The sequence below is a fragment of the Tachypleus tridentatus genome, chromosome 4 (assembly GCF_004210375.1).
Source record: "Tachypleus tridentatus isolate NWPU-2018 chromosome 4, ASM421037v1, whole genome shotgun sequence".
In the NCBI taxonomy this organism is placed as follows: Eukaryota; Metazoa; Arthropoda; class Merostomata; order Xiphosura; family Limulidae; genus Tachypleus; species Tachypleus tridentatus.
In genome coordinates this window covers 116,641,843-116,661,366 of record NC_134828.1, presented here as the reverse complement: position 1 = coordinate 116,661,366, position 19,524 = coordinate 116,641,843, and the positions used below count along the sequence as shown (strand labels likewise).

At 29.2% G+C, this 19,524-nt stretch overlaps 1 protein-coding gene across 1 annotated transcript in view; it reads left to right on the top strand.

Moving 5' to 3' along the window:
• Window positions 1-19,524, top strand: part of LOC143249932 (A disintegrin and metalloproteinase with thrombospondin motifs 6-like) — a gene marked incomplete at its 5' end in the record, with an annotated part of 99,817 nt that overhangs the window by 64,947 nt on the left and 15,346 nt on the right. The window contains 4 exon segments of the mRNA XM_076500549.1: window positions 3,296-3,515; window positions 5,721-5,870; window positions 11,071-11,535; window positions 11,690-11,836. Coding sequence (XP_076356664.1) covers window positions 3,296-3,515; window positions 5,721-5,870; window positions 11,071-11,535; window positions 11,690-11,836 — 982 coding nt within the window.

Genomic DNA, 19,524 nt, shown 5'->3' with positions numbered 1-19,524 from the left:
GAGATTTAAACTTGCATAAATACGTGTTATAACTGACGTTCATATTGGTTTTTGTATTTGCCCATTTTCCTAATTTTAAAAATATATCGATTGAAACAGAATTGTATATTATTTTCATAATATTTTTAAATCTAGGACAAATGGACGCCGCTCATTTAAACACTAGTTGTTTGTTGTTGAGCAAAACAAATAATTATGATATTTGTTTCCATCATACGAGCTGCATGTATATCTAGGCATAATACATTATCAGTTCTAATTACTCCATTATATAAACTGTATTGATCTAGGCCTATTTTATTAAAAGTTTAAACCTAGCATAATTTGACCTACACAGATCTAATTTTATTATTTTACCAATTTAATTTATTTTACTACATTATATAAACTGTATTGATCTAGGTCTATTTTATTAAAAGTTTAAACCTACGCTTTATTTGACCTACACAGATCTAATTTTATTATTTTACCAATTTAATTTATTTTACTACATTATATAAACTGTATTGATCTAGGCCTATTATATTAAAAGTTTAAACCTAGCATTACTTGACCTACACCGATCTAATTTTATTATTTTACCAATGTAATTTATTTTACTACATTATATAAACTGTATTGATCTGGGTCTATTTTATTAAAAGTTTAAACCTACGCTTTATTTGACCTACACAGATATAATTTTATCATTTTACCAATGTAATTCATTTTACTACATTATATAAACTGTATGGATCTAGGCCTATTTTATTAAAGTTTTTAAATTTACTCTGTTATTTGACCTAAATAGATCTACGTTTATTGTACTTTTATATAAATGCTCAGTAAACTTTTCATGCTTACCATAAAATTAGTTTAAATCCAAAAAACGAAACACAGCCGAGGGTGAATTTTGCATAAACTGAAACGTGAAGAAAGACTAAAATAAAAGGTTTAAATCCAGAAGCAGAAGATTGTTTCTTTCACTTAGTGTTCACTTGGAAAGTTTAACTTTATTACGTTTTTTATAATTAAAACACAAATTAAATATCTTCCAGGTGGATAATTATCACATATTCACGTATTCATGACTGTTGATTATGATAACTATCCATGATAACCAAATATTTCATTATTCTGATATCTGAACGGTAATTTAAGGATCAGCTTACTTGGCTTGTATAACATCAGGCCAGAGACGACAATGTAAAACAAGGTCTAAATAGTTCTGTAAAACATATGAAAATCAGAAAATATGTATACCAAAATATAGGAAGGACAATTTTACTTTTCAAACAGATTTTCTTGTTAAATAAAAGTACATGACATTCATGTTTTTATAAAGAACAGAAGTAAATACCTGAACCTTCTAGTCATCCCCTATTAAACAGGAACCTTCTAGTCATCCCCTATTAAACAGGAACCTTCTAGTCATCCCCTGTTAAACAGGAACCTTCTAGTCATCCCCTGTTAAACAGGAACCTTCTAGTCATCCCATAATAAACAGGAACCTTCTAGTCATCCCATAATAAACTGGAACCTTCTAGTCATCCCATAATAAACTGGAACCTTCTAGTCATTTCCTGTTAAACAGAAACCTTCTAGTCATCCCCTGTTAAACAGGAACCTTGTAGTCATCCCCTATTAAACAGGAATCTTCTAGTCATCCCATATTAAACAGGAACCTTCTAGTTATCCCCTGTTACACAGGAATCTTGTAGTCATCCCCTATTAAACAGAAACCTTCTAGTGATCCCCTGTTAAACAGGAACCTTCTAGTCATCCCTTATTAAACAGGAACCTTCTAGTCATCCCCTATTAAACAGGAACCTTCTAGTCATCCCATAATAAACTGGAACCTTCTAGTCATCTCTTATTAAACAGGAACCTACTAGTCATCCCCTATTAAACAGGAACCTTATAGTCATCCCCTATTAAACAGGAACCTTATAGTCATCCCCTGTTAGACAGGAACCTTCTAGTCAGCCCCTATTAAACAGGAACCTTCTAGTCATCCCCTATTAAACAGGAACCTTCTAGTCATCCCCTATTAAACAGGAACCTTCAAGTTATCCCCTGTTAGACCGGAACCTTCTAGTCATCCCCTATTAAACAGGGACCTTCTAGTCATCCCCTATTAAACAGGAATCTTCTGGTCATCCCCTAATAAACAGGAACCTTCTAGTCATCCCCTATTAAACAGGAACTTTCTAGTCATCCTCTATTAAACAGGAACCTTCTAGTCATTCTCTATTAAACAGGAACCTTCTAGTCATCCCCTATTAAACAGGAACCTTCTAGTCATCCCCTATTAAACAGGAACCTTCTAGTCATCCTCTATTAAACAGGAACCTTCAAGTTATCCCCTATTAGACAGGAATCTTCTGGTCATCTCCTATTAAACAGGAACCTTCTAGTCATCCTCTGTTAAACAGGAACCTTCCTTACATACACTAAAAAACCAAAAAAAACCAGAAACCTTCGAGTCACCCTCTAATAAACAGCAATTTGTCCTATATTCTCTAATAAACAGAAATCTTCCCCTAGTTCTAAAATAAGCAGGAAACTTTCCACAGTCCTCTAATAAACAGGAATCTTCCCATAGTTCCCTTATAAATAGGAATTTTTCTGTAGCTTTCTAATAAACAGGAATATTACCGTAGTTCTCTAATAAACAGGAGTTTTCCTCACATCTTTATATGAGTAAATTACAGTAAAAGAATCTTCCTATTACTTAGTTTACTATCCATGTGCTGCCTCTAATATATATTTCTGCAACATAATTATGATAGGCCATGTTGTGTAAGGATTATAATTGAGGGTTGAGATGGAGAGTTTTGCCATCCTGTTTAATGTCCTTTTGTAGTAACTTTTGGCTGCCATCCTTATTAACTTCCACAAGAATGGTTTACGTGGAAAACACTTACATAACTGATGTTCTTAAGTTAGTTGTATGCAGTTAAATTATTAATATAACCCATATTTCATTATCTAACTGGTATGACGAAACTATACAACTAATGAGGGAAATGCACTGGACTTAGAGATGGTTGTAGAAGAGAAAACATGTCTGGTTGGCCGAATATTCAACGTTGTTAGTCCGTGTTTGCTCATCGTAACAAGTTGCTTATTTAAAGACAATAGATTCTAATTTTTCCTTCAACCATTAAACAGTGGGATTGTTGTAGGTGGCAGCATAAATTAACGATGGCTGTTGTTTAAGGGTTAACACGTGTCGTATTGACTAGGGTTTTCGTACATTGAATTAAGTATTTGTTCAAATAAAATAAAACACTTTTTATACTTTGCTGTGCAGATGGTGGGCCGGCCCATGGCAGCAGTGTTCCGTGACCTGTGGTAAATTAGGTTTCAGGCTACGAACTATTCTCTGCGTCCAGTTTAAAGGAAACGACGAACAGATTGCCCTCGCTGATGACCACTGCGAAGGGCAACAAAAGCCGAAAAAAACCGAAGCTTGTCGTCACGATATTCCTTGTCCAGGAGAGGGACAATGGTCTACTGGACCATGGTCAGATGTAAGTAAATTTAGTTGCACTTTATAAGCAGTTTATTAAAAGAAAAATAAATTATGTTTAATACCAAAGTCTCGTCGTACTTAAGCTAATGATTAGTGCCTGTTTGTAAATATATTAATCATTCCAGGAAAATGTATTGTTTCTTAACAGTATGGTTGTTCTTTATATTATAAAATTATCTTATAAGATTAGAATTTTCTTGTGCTGTCCAAAAATAAACTTCGAGTCTTTGTAAAGTTAACATTGTATATTTAAAACAGGATTGTTCTTAACTGCTGCTATAATATTAGGTTGAGGAATAATTCGTGAGCGTTTTTAAATAATTTCATTCAAGCATTACATGCAAGACTATACAACACTTCAATGCATGAACACATTACACCCAAAACATTTATTATGATACTTTATTTCATGTAATACCTAGGTATATAGTATGCATTGTTTTAAACGAAATTGCAAGAAATTAAATGCGAAAAGCAGATGGTGTCGAAAATGCTCGATTTTGTCCACTTGACATTCCATTTGATGAGCTGAAAATGAAAGCAAAAAATTAAAGACATATGAAAATCAAACACACCATCTATTAGAGCAAAAAATTATCTACCAAATGACATGAAATATTTTGCGAAAGCGTTTCATTTATGAATATATTTTTTTAACTTGAAAAAACGCTCACGAATTATTCCTCAACCCAATATAATTCACTTGGAGCGTGTTCTAATGAAACTAGTTTAGAAAGGCAGCTTTATCTTAAGCCTACTTTATGTATAGTTGGTTTATAATATAAAGTGTTCTAAAAATGTGTGAAATATAAACATTCCTACAGTTATTACACTGAGTGTAGTAAACACTGGATTTTAAACAGCTTCTAAAGATAGAATCATTATTTTTACTTCTCCGGCATGTCTACTTTATTCTCTTTATTAAAAAGTGCAGTAGAAATGTCATTATGAAAAAAATTAAATAAATATATCTTGTACTACAACGTTCACAGAATTAAACCTTATTTCATGTTTGACCCTAAATATTCTTGAAAGCTTGTTGATTGGCCAGAATGAAGTTTGTCTTTTTGTGTTTGGCTTACGTTTTGTTAGAGTTTGATTCGTATAAATATTCGAGTCAATCTGGGTTAGGCTATTAGCCATATAAGACCCTTGTGGTATGATTGAATCGAACGTGGTCAGTGTAAACATTCGAGCTTGTTTGTGGTTCGTTATTAATCATTAGACCGTTGTGGAACAATGGAATTGAAAAAAACAACAACAACAGAAAACGAAAACAACTTATAACACAAAAACTGATAAATAGTTAAAGAGATAATGTGAAAATTACAACAGTGAAGCTAGTTAAACATTAGATTATTTTAATAAAAAAGTACAGTATAGGCACAACTTTAAACTGATGAAATGTACTTGAAGAGAGATTATATGGAACGTGTAAACTAGTAAGAAAGAAGAATAAGACAGAAGTTCAAAAGATGATGTAAATATTCAACCCATAGAATGAAATAATACGAAACGAAAATAAATCTGATGGAAAAATCAAACAAGGAGAAGATTAGCGAATTACTGTAGAACATGAGAAACATTTGGAAACTCAACTAACAAATTCAGAATAACACTTTTATCGAAGATCCCTTTAAACACCGTTAGTTATAAGATAGGAAAAGGATGATACCTCTAAAGAACACTTTGTTCAACACAACTGAAGATCTCTAATGTTAAACAGCATTATATGTTACTATATATATATCTGTGTATGTTACTATATGTATATGTATGTTACTGTATATGTATGTTACTGTGTATGTATATGTATGTTACTGTATATATATATATCTGTGTATGTTACTATATATATATGTATGTTACTGTATATGTATATGTATGTTACTGTATATATATATCTGTGTATGTTACTATATATATACCTGTGTATGTTACTTTATATATATATCTGTGTATGTTACTATATATATATCTGTGTATGTTACTATATATATCTGTGTATGTTACTATATATATCTGTGTATGTTACTTTATATATATATATATCTGTGTATGTTACTTTATATATATATATCTGTGTATGTTACTATATATAAATCTGTGTATGTTACTATATATATCTGTCTATGTTACTATATATAAATCTGTGTATGTTACTCTCTCTATATATATATTTATCTCATCGTTACAAACATAGACTTGTCTGAACAATCCCTGTGGTTATCAGAGTAGACAAGTGTTCTGTAGTCTTCCCAATGGAGGGTGCAACGTCAGTGAAAAACCGATAACTCGCAAGAAATGTAGCAACCAAACTTGTGGAGTATGGATGACAGGGAAGTGGTCACAGGTAAGTTACCTGTTAGTGTTACCTATACTTACTCTGGTAAGTTACCTGTTAGTGTTACCTATACTTACTCCGGTAAGTTACCTGTTAGTGTTACCCATACTTACTCTGGTAAGTTACCTGTTAGTGTTACCTATACTTACTCTGGTAAGTTACCTGTTAGTGTTACCTATACTTACTCCGGTAAGTTACCTGTTAGTGTTACCTATGCTTAAAAGAGTCTTTGATGAATGAGCTGGCTGATGTTACATATTTGGAGAATGCCCATGCTATGTATTTACCAAGATTGTAATTAAACGATTCATATGTGGACATTATTGGTCGTAATGGACAATCTGGTTTATGAGGTTTGGGGATGCCGTATATTTGCGGTGTGCGTGAGTCGGTTTTACGTAGGTAGGAATAAAGTGTTTGTGAAATTGTGTTGGCTTTTTTCATTTGTAGTAGTAATTTGTTCAGTTGCGTCTCGTGTGTCTTTGTTGGATTTGTGTGTATTGGTTACAATTTGTTCGTGTCTGATAGGATGTTCTTCATTTTTTGGGTGTATTCATTCGTGTTCATTATGACTACAGCGTTACCTTTATCTGCTTTTAGAATTTTTATGTTTTTGTCTTGTTTTAGGTTTTTAATGGAATTAATGTCTCTTTTTGTAAGGTTGTTTTTTAGTTTTCTGTTTTGTGAGAAAATTCTTTGAAAAAATCGTTTAAAATGTTGTTTTTAGGTGTTTCTGGAAAATATGAATTTGTAATTTTACCTGGGAAGTTTGGCTGTTGGATGTCAATAAAATTATCTAAGTTGTCTTCTTTCTGTTGGTTGTGTTTGGTTGTTTTCTTGTTTTTTTTTATCTATGGAAAGTATCACAAGTCTCCTGGCTAGGTCTTCTAGACATGGTTTGATTTCTATGGTTGGAATGTACCTAGGTGCTATTGCGAAGTTGAGTCCTTTGTTAAGTAGATGTATCTCGTCTGTGTTTAATTGTCGGTCGGATCTGTTAATTATGAGGTTTGTCATGTTGATGTCTTTTTTGTTGTTTGCATCTTAATTTTTCTAGTTTTTTGTTGTGACAGATCTTTTTGTCTCTGTCGTTCTTTGTATTGATTTGGTTTATGTTTCGTTGTATAAGTCCGTAAATCTCTGGTTTAATGCAGCATGCCAGTTGATGGTCTAGGCTCATTTTTTGTTTTTGTAAGTCATGTAGTTCTTTGTATTTTGTGTTCAACATGACTCTAAGTAGTTTTTTCTGTAAATTTTTAATAATGTTTGTGTATTTATAAAAAATTTTTGAAAGTTTTACATTTACAAAATTATGGGTTAGTTGTTCCTATCTACATTGTTGAATAAAATAGATGTCATTTAATTTCAAGTCTAATCTAAATATACTTAATCATAAAGCCTTAATGGCCAGTTTCGATGTTATATCCCTCTTTACAGAAGTTCCAACCACTGAAGGCTGCAAGATAGCCTTAGAACTCTATATCCGAGACCCTAACCCAACCATAGACATTCCCAGTAACCAATAAGTAATCCTCATAGAATTCACCACGATAAAGACAAACTTCATGTTCAACAACCAAAACTATATACAAACAAATGGCCTAAGCATGAGCAACCCAGTGTCACCAGTTCTAGCCAATATTTTTATGACACAAGTTGAAACACAAGCAATCAACACAGCATTACATCCACCACTATACTGGTACAGATATGTAGATGACACGGTTGCGGGATTCAAATCTACAGAGCACATACTTAATTTTTCAATCACATTAACTCTATACATCCCAACATTAACTTCACATGTGAACAGGAAGAAAACAAACAAATATCATTTCTTAACCTCAAAATTACAAGAACTGACACACAATTCAAAACAGAAATCCACCGAAAAATCACCCATATTGGACTATACATTCCTTGGGACTCAGCACATGAAACAAAACAAAAACTTAACATACTAAGAAACCAAATAAACACAGCCATAAAACTATGCTCACCTGATAAAATTAACGACGAATTAGACAAAATAAAACAATACTTCATCAACATCAATAAGTTTCCTCCACAAACCGTAGAAAACATTATACGCACACACCTAGACAGAAAGCAAAATCAACCAACTAAAGTAAATATGTCTCACGAATCAATAAATCACGAAACTATATACTGCTGCATGCCATATATTCCTGACATCAGCAGACAAATAACCAACATTTGGCAAAAACTAGTAACAAAATATGACATTCTAGTTAATACCAAATGTATTCAAAAACCAGGCACAAAACTAAGTGTCTATACTATGTAAAAACTACACTGACAAACACCACACCAACATTATTTATAAAATACAATGTGATAACTGCCACGACTTCTATATTGGAGAAACAAGTAGAAAAATGGAAACCAGATTCAAAGAACATAAAAAGTCACCTTCACACGTTTTAGAACACTGCAAGTCAAAAAACACAACATAACCATAGAAAACACTCAAATACTAAATAAAGAAACAAACATAAACAAACGCAAAATTAAAAAAGCCTTACTCATACAACAACTTAAACCCAAAGTAAACCAATATAAAGAAACGCCTTTATACCTATTTTAATATAATAAAATAAATATTATATATTCAAACATCTAACACCGCCCTCTACATTCCAACACTCAGTTACACAACCCCTTTCAAACATGTGGTCAGCTTCTAATCAGTGATGACGAGAAACCCACTTGTTGAGATATTTATATGCAAAAACGGCTCGTTTGGGCTGAGAAAACACTTTTACATAGAAGGTCGAAACGTTGTTCGCTCTTCTATGTAAAAGTGTTTTCTCAGCCCAAACGAGCCGTTTTTGCATATAAATTGGTCAGCTTCCGGTCAGTTACCTCTTTCTTTGTGAACCTGACGATGACCGAAGAAGGTCGAAACGTTGTTCGCTCTTATACGTAAAATATTTTCTCAACCCAAACGAACCGTTTTTGCATATATATTTCTCTACAAGTGGGTTTTCTCGACATCACTGAGTGTTACCTATACTTACTCTGGTAAGTTACCTGTTAGTGTTACCTATACTTACTCTGGTAAGTTACCTGTTAGTGTTACCTATACTTACTCTGGTAAGTTACCTGTTAGTGTTACCTATACTTACTCTGGTAAGTTACCTGTTAGTGTTACCTATACTTACTCTGGTAAGTTACCTGTTAGTGTTACCTATACTTACTCTGGTAAGTTACCTGTTAGTGTTACCTATACTTACTCTGGTAAGTTACCTGTTAGTGTTACCTATACTTACTCTGGTAAGTTACCTGTTAGTGTTACCTATACTTACCTGTTACCTGTTAGTGTTATCTATACTAACCACGGTAAGTTACCTGTTAGTGTTACCTATACCAACCACGGTAAGTTACCTGATAGTGTTACCTATACTAACCACGGTAAGTTACCTGTTAGTGTTACCTATACTTACTCTGGTAAGTTACCTGTTAGTGTTACCTATACTCACTCTGGTAAGTTACCTGTTAGTGTTACCTATAGCAACCCTGGTAAGTTACCTGTTAGTGTTACCTATACCAACCACGGTAAGTTACCTGATAGTGTTACCTATACTAACCACGGTAAGTTACCTGTTAGTGTTACCTATACTCACTCTGGTAAGTTACCTGTTAGTGTTACCTATAGCAACCCTGGTTAGTTACCTGTTAGTGTTACCTATACCAGCCACGGTAAGTTACCTGTTAGTGTTATCTATACCAACCACGGTAAGTTACCTGATAGTGTTACCTATACTTACTCTGGTAAGTTACTAGTTAGTGTTATTTGTACTTACTCCGGTATGTTACCTGTTGATGTTATCTGTACTTACTCTGGTAAGTTACCTGTTAGTGTTACCTATACCAGCCACGGTAAGTTACCTGTTAGTGTTACCTATACTTATTCTGGTAAGTTACCTGTTAGTGTTATCTATACTTACTCCGGTAAGTTACATGTTATTGTTATGTATACTTACTCTGGTAAGTTACCTGTTAGTGTTACCTATACTTACTCCAGTAAGTTACCTGTTAGTGTTACCTATACTTAACCTGGTAAGCTCTGTTTTAGTATTATCTATACTTAACCTAGTAAGCTGTGTTTGAGTATTTTCTATACTTAACCTGGTAATCTGTGTTTTAGTGTTATCTATACTTAAACTGGTGAGCTTTGTTTTAGTATTATCTATACTTAACATGGTAAGCTCTGTTTTAGTATTATCTATACTTAACCTGGTAAGCTGTGTTTTAGTGTTATGTATACTTAATCTGGTGAGCTGTGTTTTAGTATTATCTATACTTAACCTGGTAATCTGTGTTTTAGTATTATCTATACTTAACCTGGTAAGCTGTGTTTTAGTGTTATCTATACTTAAACTGGTGAGCTGTGTTTTAGTATTATCTATACTTAACATGGTAAGCTCTGTTTTAGTATTATCTCTACTTAACTTGGTAAGCTGTGTTTTAGTATTATCTATACTTAACCTGGTAAGCTGTGTTTTAGTGTTATGTATGTTTAACCTGGTAAGTTATCCTTTAGTCCTTATCTATACTAAACTGATAAGTTATCTGTTAGTGTTATTGATACTTAAACGTGTTATTGAAATTGGATTCGACATTTTGAATGGCTTGTCGATTAGTCCAAAGAGTTCATGACATGGAATGTTTGTGTCTTTGTCCAAATCTTATTGTTTTCCGCACTCTAATGGGTTTATGGCAGGGAACTTAACCTATTTGTCACTAAGCCTAACTTGTCATATATCTTAAATTATATAACGTCTCAGCTGTTGAATTTTATCTGATTACTCTATTAGTTGTACATCTCGGTTTTAAAATTTTGGCTTATCTCTATCATGCTAACCTGGATTTTAACTTGTCTTACAAAGGAAATAAGTTGTTGAAACATGTTCTTCAAAATGAAGTAATTAGTTATCTCATTGAATCCTTTTCCATTATATTTATTTGTTTATCCTTTAGAAACGTGACACAGATTTATCAGAGAAGACTGTGTTAGGTGTTCTTGGACAATGAGTTGTATCTGTTTCAATTATTCAGCTGTCTCATGACTTACTGTTACCTTAATGAATTATTCAGCTGTCTCATGAATTACTGTTACCTTGATGAATTCTTTATGAAGAAGTGTTTTCAATAATGAACCACCACTATTAATATTATTTTACAGTGTTCTGTCACCTGTGGAGAAGGGATTCAGTTTCGTAAAGTGAGATGTAGAGGGCAGGTTTGTTCTCAAAGTGTGAAACCTCCTTCCTCGAAAAAGTGCTTTTGGTATGCTTGTAATTTGTGGGCAGTTAACAAAGTCGACACATCAACGGATCACCCAGATAGTGACCAAAGATACACAGAGGAAAATTCAATTTTTGAAAATAACAAAATACATAAACACAGGCATCGTCATGGTAACAATGTTTTCAAGAGAAAACATCGTTTGAAAACTAACTTCGGTCAGATGAATCCAGGTGATTGGATAACATCTAGCAACTTGGAACCTGTTGTGAAAGATTCAAGTCAATCTGAATATTCAGAACATACAAGTTCTGAAAAACCTGCTCCTAATCAGGTTGTACTTGAAACAGACATGACACCTGGATTAAACACTGATCTTTGGAAGACAGGGCACTGGTCCCAGGTAAGACTCTAGATGTTTACTCTAATAGTTCCACTTTCAAACTCTTTGTTATATTTAGTCCTCTCACTGAATAGTGGTTCCAATGTTTGTTTTTAATATTTGTTTTGAAACTTATGTTTATACTATAATGTGATTACTTTTCCTGTTTATTTAGTGCTCAACAACATGTGGCGAAGGAAGCAAGCACAGAAGTGTAACATGTCCGTGGTCTTATAGATGTGACGTTAGCAGAAAACCAGTAGAGGTTACAAGTTGTTTTTTACGGCCGTGTGGTGAATGGAAGACCGAATCCTGGGGCCAGGTAACAGGCATTAACAATCTGGACTTAATTATTCTTTAAGTGAAATCATAAGTTCATAACTTATTCATTCAATAATTATCGCATTGATGTAATCATCCTATTAATTTAATAATTATACAATTAAATAAGAATCCTATTGCTTTATTCTGTATACAATTAAATAACCATCCTATTGATTTATTCTGTATACAATTATATAACAATCCTATTCATTTATTCTGTATACAATTAAATAACCATTCTATTGATTTATTCTATATACAGTTAAATAACCATCCTATTGATTTATTCTGTATACAGTTTAATAACCATCCTCTTGCTTTATTCTGTATACAGTTAAATAACCATCCTATTGCATTATTCTGTATTCAATTAAATAACCATCCTATTGCTTTATTCTGTATACAGTTAAATAACCATTCTATTGATTTATTCTGTATACAGTTAAATAACCTTTCTATTGATTTATTCTGTATAAAATTAAATAACCATCCTTTTGAATTATTCTGTATACAGTTAAATAACCATCCTATTGCATTATTCTGTATTCAATTAAATAATCATTCTATTGCTTTATTCTGTATACAGTTAAATAACCATTCTATTGATTTATTCTGTATACAGTTAAATAACCTTTCTATTGATTTATTCTGTATACAATTAAATAACCATCCTTTTGATTTATTCTGTATACAGTTAAATAACCATTCTATTGATTTATTCTGTTTACAGTTAAATAACCATCCTATTGATTTGTACTGTATACAATTAAATAACCACACTATTGATTTATTCTGTATATAGTTAAATAACAATTCTATTGATTTATTCTGAATACAGTTAAATAACCATCCTATTGATTTATTCTGTATACAGTTAAAAAACCATTCTATTCATTTATTCTGTATACAATTAAATAACCATTCTATTGATTTATTCCGTATACAATTAAATAAGCATTCTATTGGTTTATTCTGTATACAGTTAAATAACGTTTCTATTGATTTATTCTGTATACAGTTAAATAACCATTCTATTGATTTATTCTGTATACAGTTAAATAACCATCCCATTGAATTATTCTGTATACAGTTAAATAACCATTCTATTGATTTATTCTGTATACAATAAAATAACTATAATATTGATTTATTCTGTATACAGTTAAGTAACCATCCTATTGATTTGTACTGTATACAATTAAATAACCATCCTATTGATTTATTATGTATATAGTTAAATAACAATTCTATTGATTTATTCTGAATACAGTTAAATAACCATCCTATTCCTTTATTTTGTATACAGTTTAATATCCATCCTATTGCTTTATTCTGTATACAGTTAAATAACCATTTTATTGATGTATTCTTTATACAGTTAAATAACCATTCTATTGATTTATTCTGTATACAGTTAAATAACCATCCTATTGATTTATTCTGTATACAGTTAAATAACCATCCTATTGATTTATTCTGTATACAGTTAAATAACCATCCTATTGCATTACCCGTATACAATTAAATAACCATTCTATTGATTTATTCTGTATACAGTAAATTAACCATCCCATTGCTTTATTCTATTTCAGATAAATAACCATCTTATTGATTTATTCTGTATACCGTTAAATATTCATCGTATTCCTTTATTCTGTATACAATTAAATTTATTTATTTTATTGATTTATTGATGTATTCTGTATACAATTAAATTGATTTATCTATTGATTTATTCTGTATACAATTAAATAACGATTCTATTGATTTATTCTGTACACAGTTAAATAACCATCCTATTGATCTATTCTGTATACAATTAAATTGATTTATCTATTGATTTATTCTGTATACAATTAAATAACCATCCTATTGATTTGTACTGTTTACAATTAAATAACCATCCTATTGATTTGTATTGTATACCGTTAAATAACCATCCTATTAATTTAGTCTGTATACAATTAAATAATCATCCTATTGCTTTATTCTGTATACAGTGAAATAACCATTCTATTGATCTATTCTGTATGCAGTAAAATAACCATCCTATTGATTTATTCTGTATACCGTTAAATATCCATCGTATTGCTTTATTCTCAATACAATGAAATAACCATTCTATTGATTTATTCTGAAAACCGTTAAATATCCATCGTAATCCTTTATTCTGTATACAATTAAATTTATTTATTTTATTGATTTATTGATGTATTCTGTATACAATTAAATTGATTTATCTATTGATTTATTCTGTATACAATTAAATAACGATTCTATTGATTTATTCTGTACACAGTTAAATAACCATCCTATTGATTTAGTCTGTGTACAATTAAATAACCATCCTATTGATTTATTCTGTATACAATTAAATAACCATCCTATTGATTTGTACTGTATACAATTAAATAACCATCCTATTGATTTGTACTGTATACAATTAAATAATCATTCTATTTATTTATTCTTTATACAGTTAATAACCATCCTATTGCTTTATTCTGTATACAGTTAAATAACCATCCTATTGACTTAGTCTGTATACAATTAAATAACCATCCTATTGATTTGTACTGTTTACAATTAAATAACCATCCTATTGATTTATTCTGTATACAGTTAAATAACCATCATATTGATTTAGTCTGTGTACAATTAAATAACCATCTTATTGATTTATTCTGTATATAATTAAATAACCATCCTATTGCTTTATTTTGTATACAGATAAAATAACCATCTTATTGATTTAGTCTGTATACAATTAAATAACCATTCTATTGATTTATTCTGTATACAGTTAAATAACCATTCTATTGCTTTATTCTGTATACTGTTAAATAACCATTCTATTGCTCTATTCTGTATACTGTTAAATAACCATTCTATTGCTTTATTCTGTATACTGTTAAATAACCATCCTATTGCTTTATTCTGTATACAGTTAAGTATCCATTCTATTTATTTATTCTGTATACAGTTAAATAACCATCCTTTTTCATTATTTTATATACAATTAAATAACCATCTTATTGATTTATTCTGTATATAATTAAATAACCATCCTATTCCTTTATTTTGTATACAGATAAAATAACCATCTTATTGATTTAATCTGTATACAATTAAATAACCATCCTATTGATTTATTTTGTATAGAGATAAATAACCATTTTATTGCTTTATTCTGTATACAGTTAAATAACCATTCTATTGATTTATTCTGTATACAATTAAATCATCATTCTATTTCTTTATTCTGTATACAGGTAAAAAACCATCCTATTGATTTATTCTGTATACAGTTAAATAACCATCCTATTTATTTATTTTGTATACAATTAAATAACTATTCTATTGCTTCATTCTGTATACAATGAAAGAACCATTCTGTTGATTTATTCGGTATACCGTTAAATATCCATCGTATTCCTTTATTCTGTATACAATTAAATTTATTTATTTTATTCATTTATTCTGTATACAATTAAATAACGACTCTATTGATTTATTCTGTATACAGTTAAATAACCATCCTATTGATTTAGTCTGTGTACAATTAAATAACCATCCTATTGATTTATTCTGTATACAATTAAATAACCATCCTATTGATTTGTACTCTATACAATTAAATAACAACCCTATTGATTTGTACTGTATACAATTAAATAATCATTCTATTTATTTATTCTTTATACAGTTAATAACCATCCTATTGCTTTATTCTGTATACAGTTAAATAACCATCCTATTGATTTAGTCGGTATACAGTTAAATAACCATCCTATTGATTTAGTCTGTATACAATGAAATAACCATTCTATTGATTTATTCTGTATACCGTTAAATATCCATCGTATTGCTTTATTCTGCATATAATGAAATAACCATTCTATTGATTTATTCTGAAAACCGTTAAATATCCATCTTATTCCTTTATTCTGTATACTATTAAATTTATTTATTTTATTGATTTATTGATGTATTCTGTATACAATTAAATTGATTTATCTATTGATTTATTCTGTATACAATTAAATAACGATTCTATTGATTTATTCTGTATATAATTAAATAACCATCCTATTGCTTTATTTTTTATACAGATAAAATAACCATCTTATTGATTTAGTCTGTATACAATTAAATAACTATTCTATTGATTTATTCTGTATACAGTTAAATAACCATCCTATTGCTTTTTTCTGTATACTGTCAAATAACCATCCTATTGCTTTATTCTGTATACAGTTAAGTATCCATTCTATTTATTTATTCTGTATACAGTAAAATAACCATCCTATTGATTTATTCTGTATACAGTTAAGGAACCATCCTATTGATTTATTCTGTATACAATTAATTAACTATTCTATTGCTTTATTCTGTATACAGTTAAATAACCATCCTATTGCTTTTATTCTGTATGGAATTAAATAATCATTCTTTTGATTTTATCTGTATACAGTTAAATAACCATTCCGTTGATTGATTCTGTATACAGTTAAATAACCATTCTATTGATTTATTCTGTATACAAATAAATAATCATGCTATTGATTTAATCTGTATACAGTTAAATAACCATCCTATTGCTTTATTCCGTATACAGTGAAATATATCCATCCTATTGATTTTGTCTGTATACAATTAAATAACCATCCTATTGATTTATTCTGTATACAATTAAGTAACCATTTTATTGTTTTATTTTGTATACAGATAAAATTACCATCTTATTGCTTGATGCTGTATACAATTAAATAACCATCCTATTGATTTCTTCTGTATACAGTTAAATAACCATCCTATTGCTTTATTCTCCATACAGTTAAGTAACCATCCTTTTCATTATTTTATATACAATTAAATAACCATCCTATTGATTTATTCTGTATACATTTAAATAACCATCCTATTGCTTTATTTTGTATACAGATAAAATAACCATCTTAATGATTTATACTGTATACAATTAAATAACCATCCTATTGATTTATTTTGTATACAGTTAAATAACCATTTTATTGCTTTATTCTGTATACAGTTAAATAAACATTCTATTGATTTATTCTGTATACAATTAAATCACCATCCTATTTCTTTATTCTGTATACAGGTAAATAACCATCCTATTGATTTATTCTGTATACAATGAAATAACCATTCTATTGATTTATTCTCTATACCGTTAAATATCCATCGTATTCCTTTATTCTGTATGCAATTAAAAAACCCTTCTAATGATGTATTCTGTATACAATTAAATTTATGTATTTTATTGATTTATTGATGTATTCTGTATACAATTAAATTGATTTATCTATTGATTTATTCTATATACAATTAAATAACAATTCTACTGATTTATTCTGTATACAGTTAAATAACCATCCTATTGATTTAGTCTGTATACAACTAAATAACCATCTTATTGATTTATTCTGTATATAATTAAATAACCATCCTATTGCTTTATTTTGTATACAGATAAAATAACCATCTTATTGATTTAGTCTATATACAATTAAATAACCATCTATTGATTTATTCTGTATACAGTTAAATAAGCATTCTATTGGTTTATTCTGTATACAGTTAAATAACGTTTCTATTGATTTATTCTGTATACAGTTAAATAACCATTCTATTGAATTATTCTGCATACAGTTAAATAACCATTCTATTGATTTATTCTGTATACAATAAAATAACTATAATATTGATTTATTCTGTATACAGTTAAGTAACCATCCTATTGATTTGTACTGTATACAATTAAATAACCATCCTATTGATTTATTATGTATATAGTTAAATAACAATTCTATTGATTTATTCTGAATACAGTTAAATAACCATCCTATTCCTTTATTTTGTATACAGTTTAATATCCATCCTATTGCTTTATTCTGTATACAGTTAAATAACCATTTTATTGATGTATTCTTTATACAGTTAAATAACCATTCTATTGATTTATTCTGTATACAGTTAAATAACCATCCTATTGATTTATTCTGTATACAGTTAAATAACCATCCTATTGATTTATTCTGTATACAGTTAAATAACCATCCGATTGCATTACCCGTATACAATTAAATAACCATTCTATTGATTTATTCTGTATACAGTAAATTAACCATCCCATTGCTTTATTCTATTTCAGATAAATAACCATCTTATTGATTTATTCTGTATACCGTTAAATATTCATCGTATTCCTTTATTCTGTATACAATTAAATTTATTTATTTTATTGATTTATTGATGTATTCTGTATACAATTAAATTGATTTATCTATTGATTTATTCTGTATACAATTAAATAACGATTCTATTGATTTATTCTGTACACAGTTAAATAACCATCCTATTGATCTATTCTGTATACAATTAAATTGATTTATCTATTGATTTATTCTGTATACAATTAAATAACCATCCTATTGATTTGTACTGTTTACAATTAAATAACCATCCTATTGATTTGTATTGTATACAGTTAAATAACCATCCTATTGATTTAGTCTGTATACAATTAAATAATCATCCTATTGCTTTATTCTGTATACAGTGAAATAACCATTCTATTGATCTATTCTGTATGCAGTAAAATAACCATCCTATTGATTTATTCTGTATACCGTTAAATATCCATCGTATTGCTTTTATTCTCAATACAATGAAATAACCATTCTATTGATTTATTCTGAAAACCGTTAAATATCCATCGTAATCCTTTATTCTGTATACAATTAAATTTATTTATTTTATTGATTTATTGATGTATTCTGTATACAATTAAATTGATTTATCTATTGATTTATTCTGTATACAATTAAATAACGATTCTATTGATTTATTCTGTACACAGTTAAATAACCATCCTATTGATTTAGTCTGTGTACAATTAAATAACCATCCTATTGATTTATTCTGTATACAATTAAATAACCATCCTATTGATTTGTACTGTATACAATTAAATAACCATCCTATTGATTTGTACTGTATACAATTAAATAATCATTCTATTTATTTATTCTTTATACAGTTAATAACCATCCTATTGCTTTATTCTGTATACAGTTAAATAACCATCCTATTGCTTTATTTTGTATACAGATAAAATAACCATCTTATTGATTTAGTCTGTATACAATTAAATAACCATTCTATTGATTTATTCTGTATACAGTTAAATAACCATTCTATTGCTTTATTCTGTATACTGTTAAATAACCATTCTATTGCTTTATTCTGTATACTGTTAAATAACCATTCTATTGCTTTATTCTGTATACTGTTAAATAACCATCCTATTGCTTTATTCTGTATACAGTTAAGTATCCATTCTATTTATTTATTCTGTATACAGTTAAATAACCATCCTTTTTCATTATTTTATATACAATTAAATAACCATCTTATTGATTTATTCTGTATATAATTAAATAACCATCCTATTCCTTTATTTTGTATACAGATAAAATAACCATCTTATTGATTTAATCTGTATACAATTAAATAACCATCCTATTGATTTATTTTGTATAGAGTTAAATAACCATTTTATTGCTTTATTCTGTATACAGTTAAATAACCATTCTATTGATTTATTCTGTATACAATTAAATCATCATTCTATTTCTTTATTCTGTATACAGGTAAAAA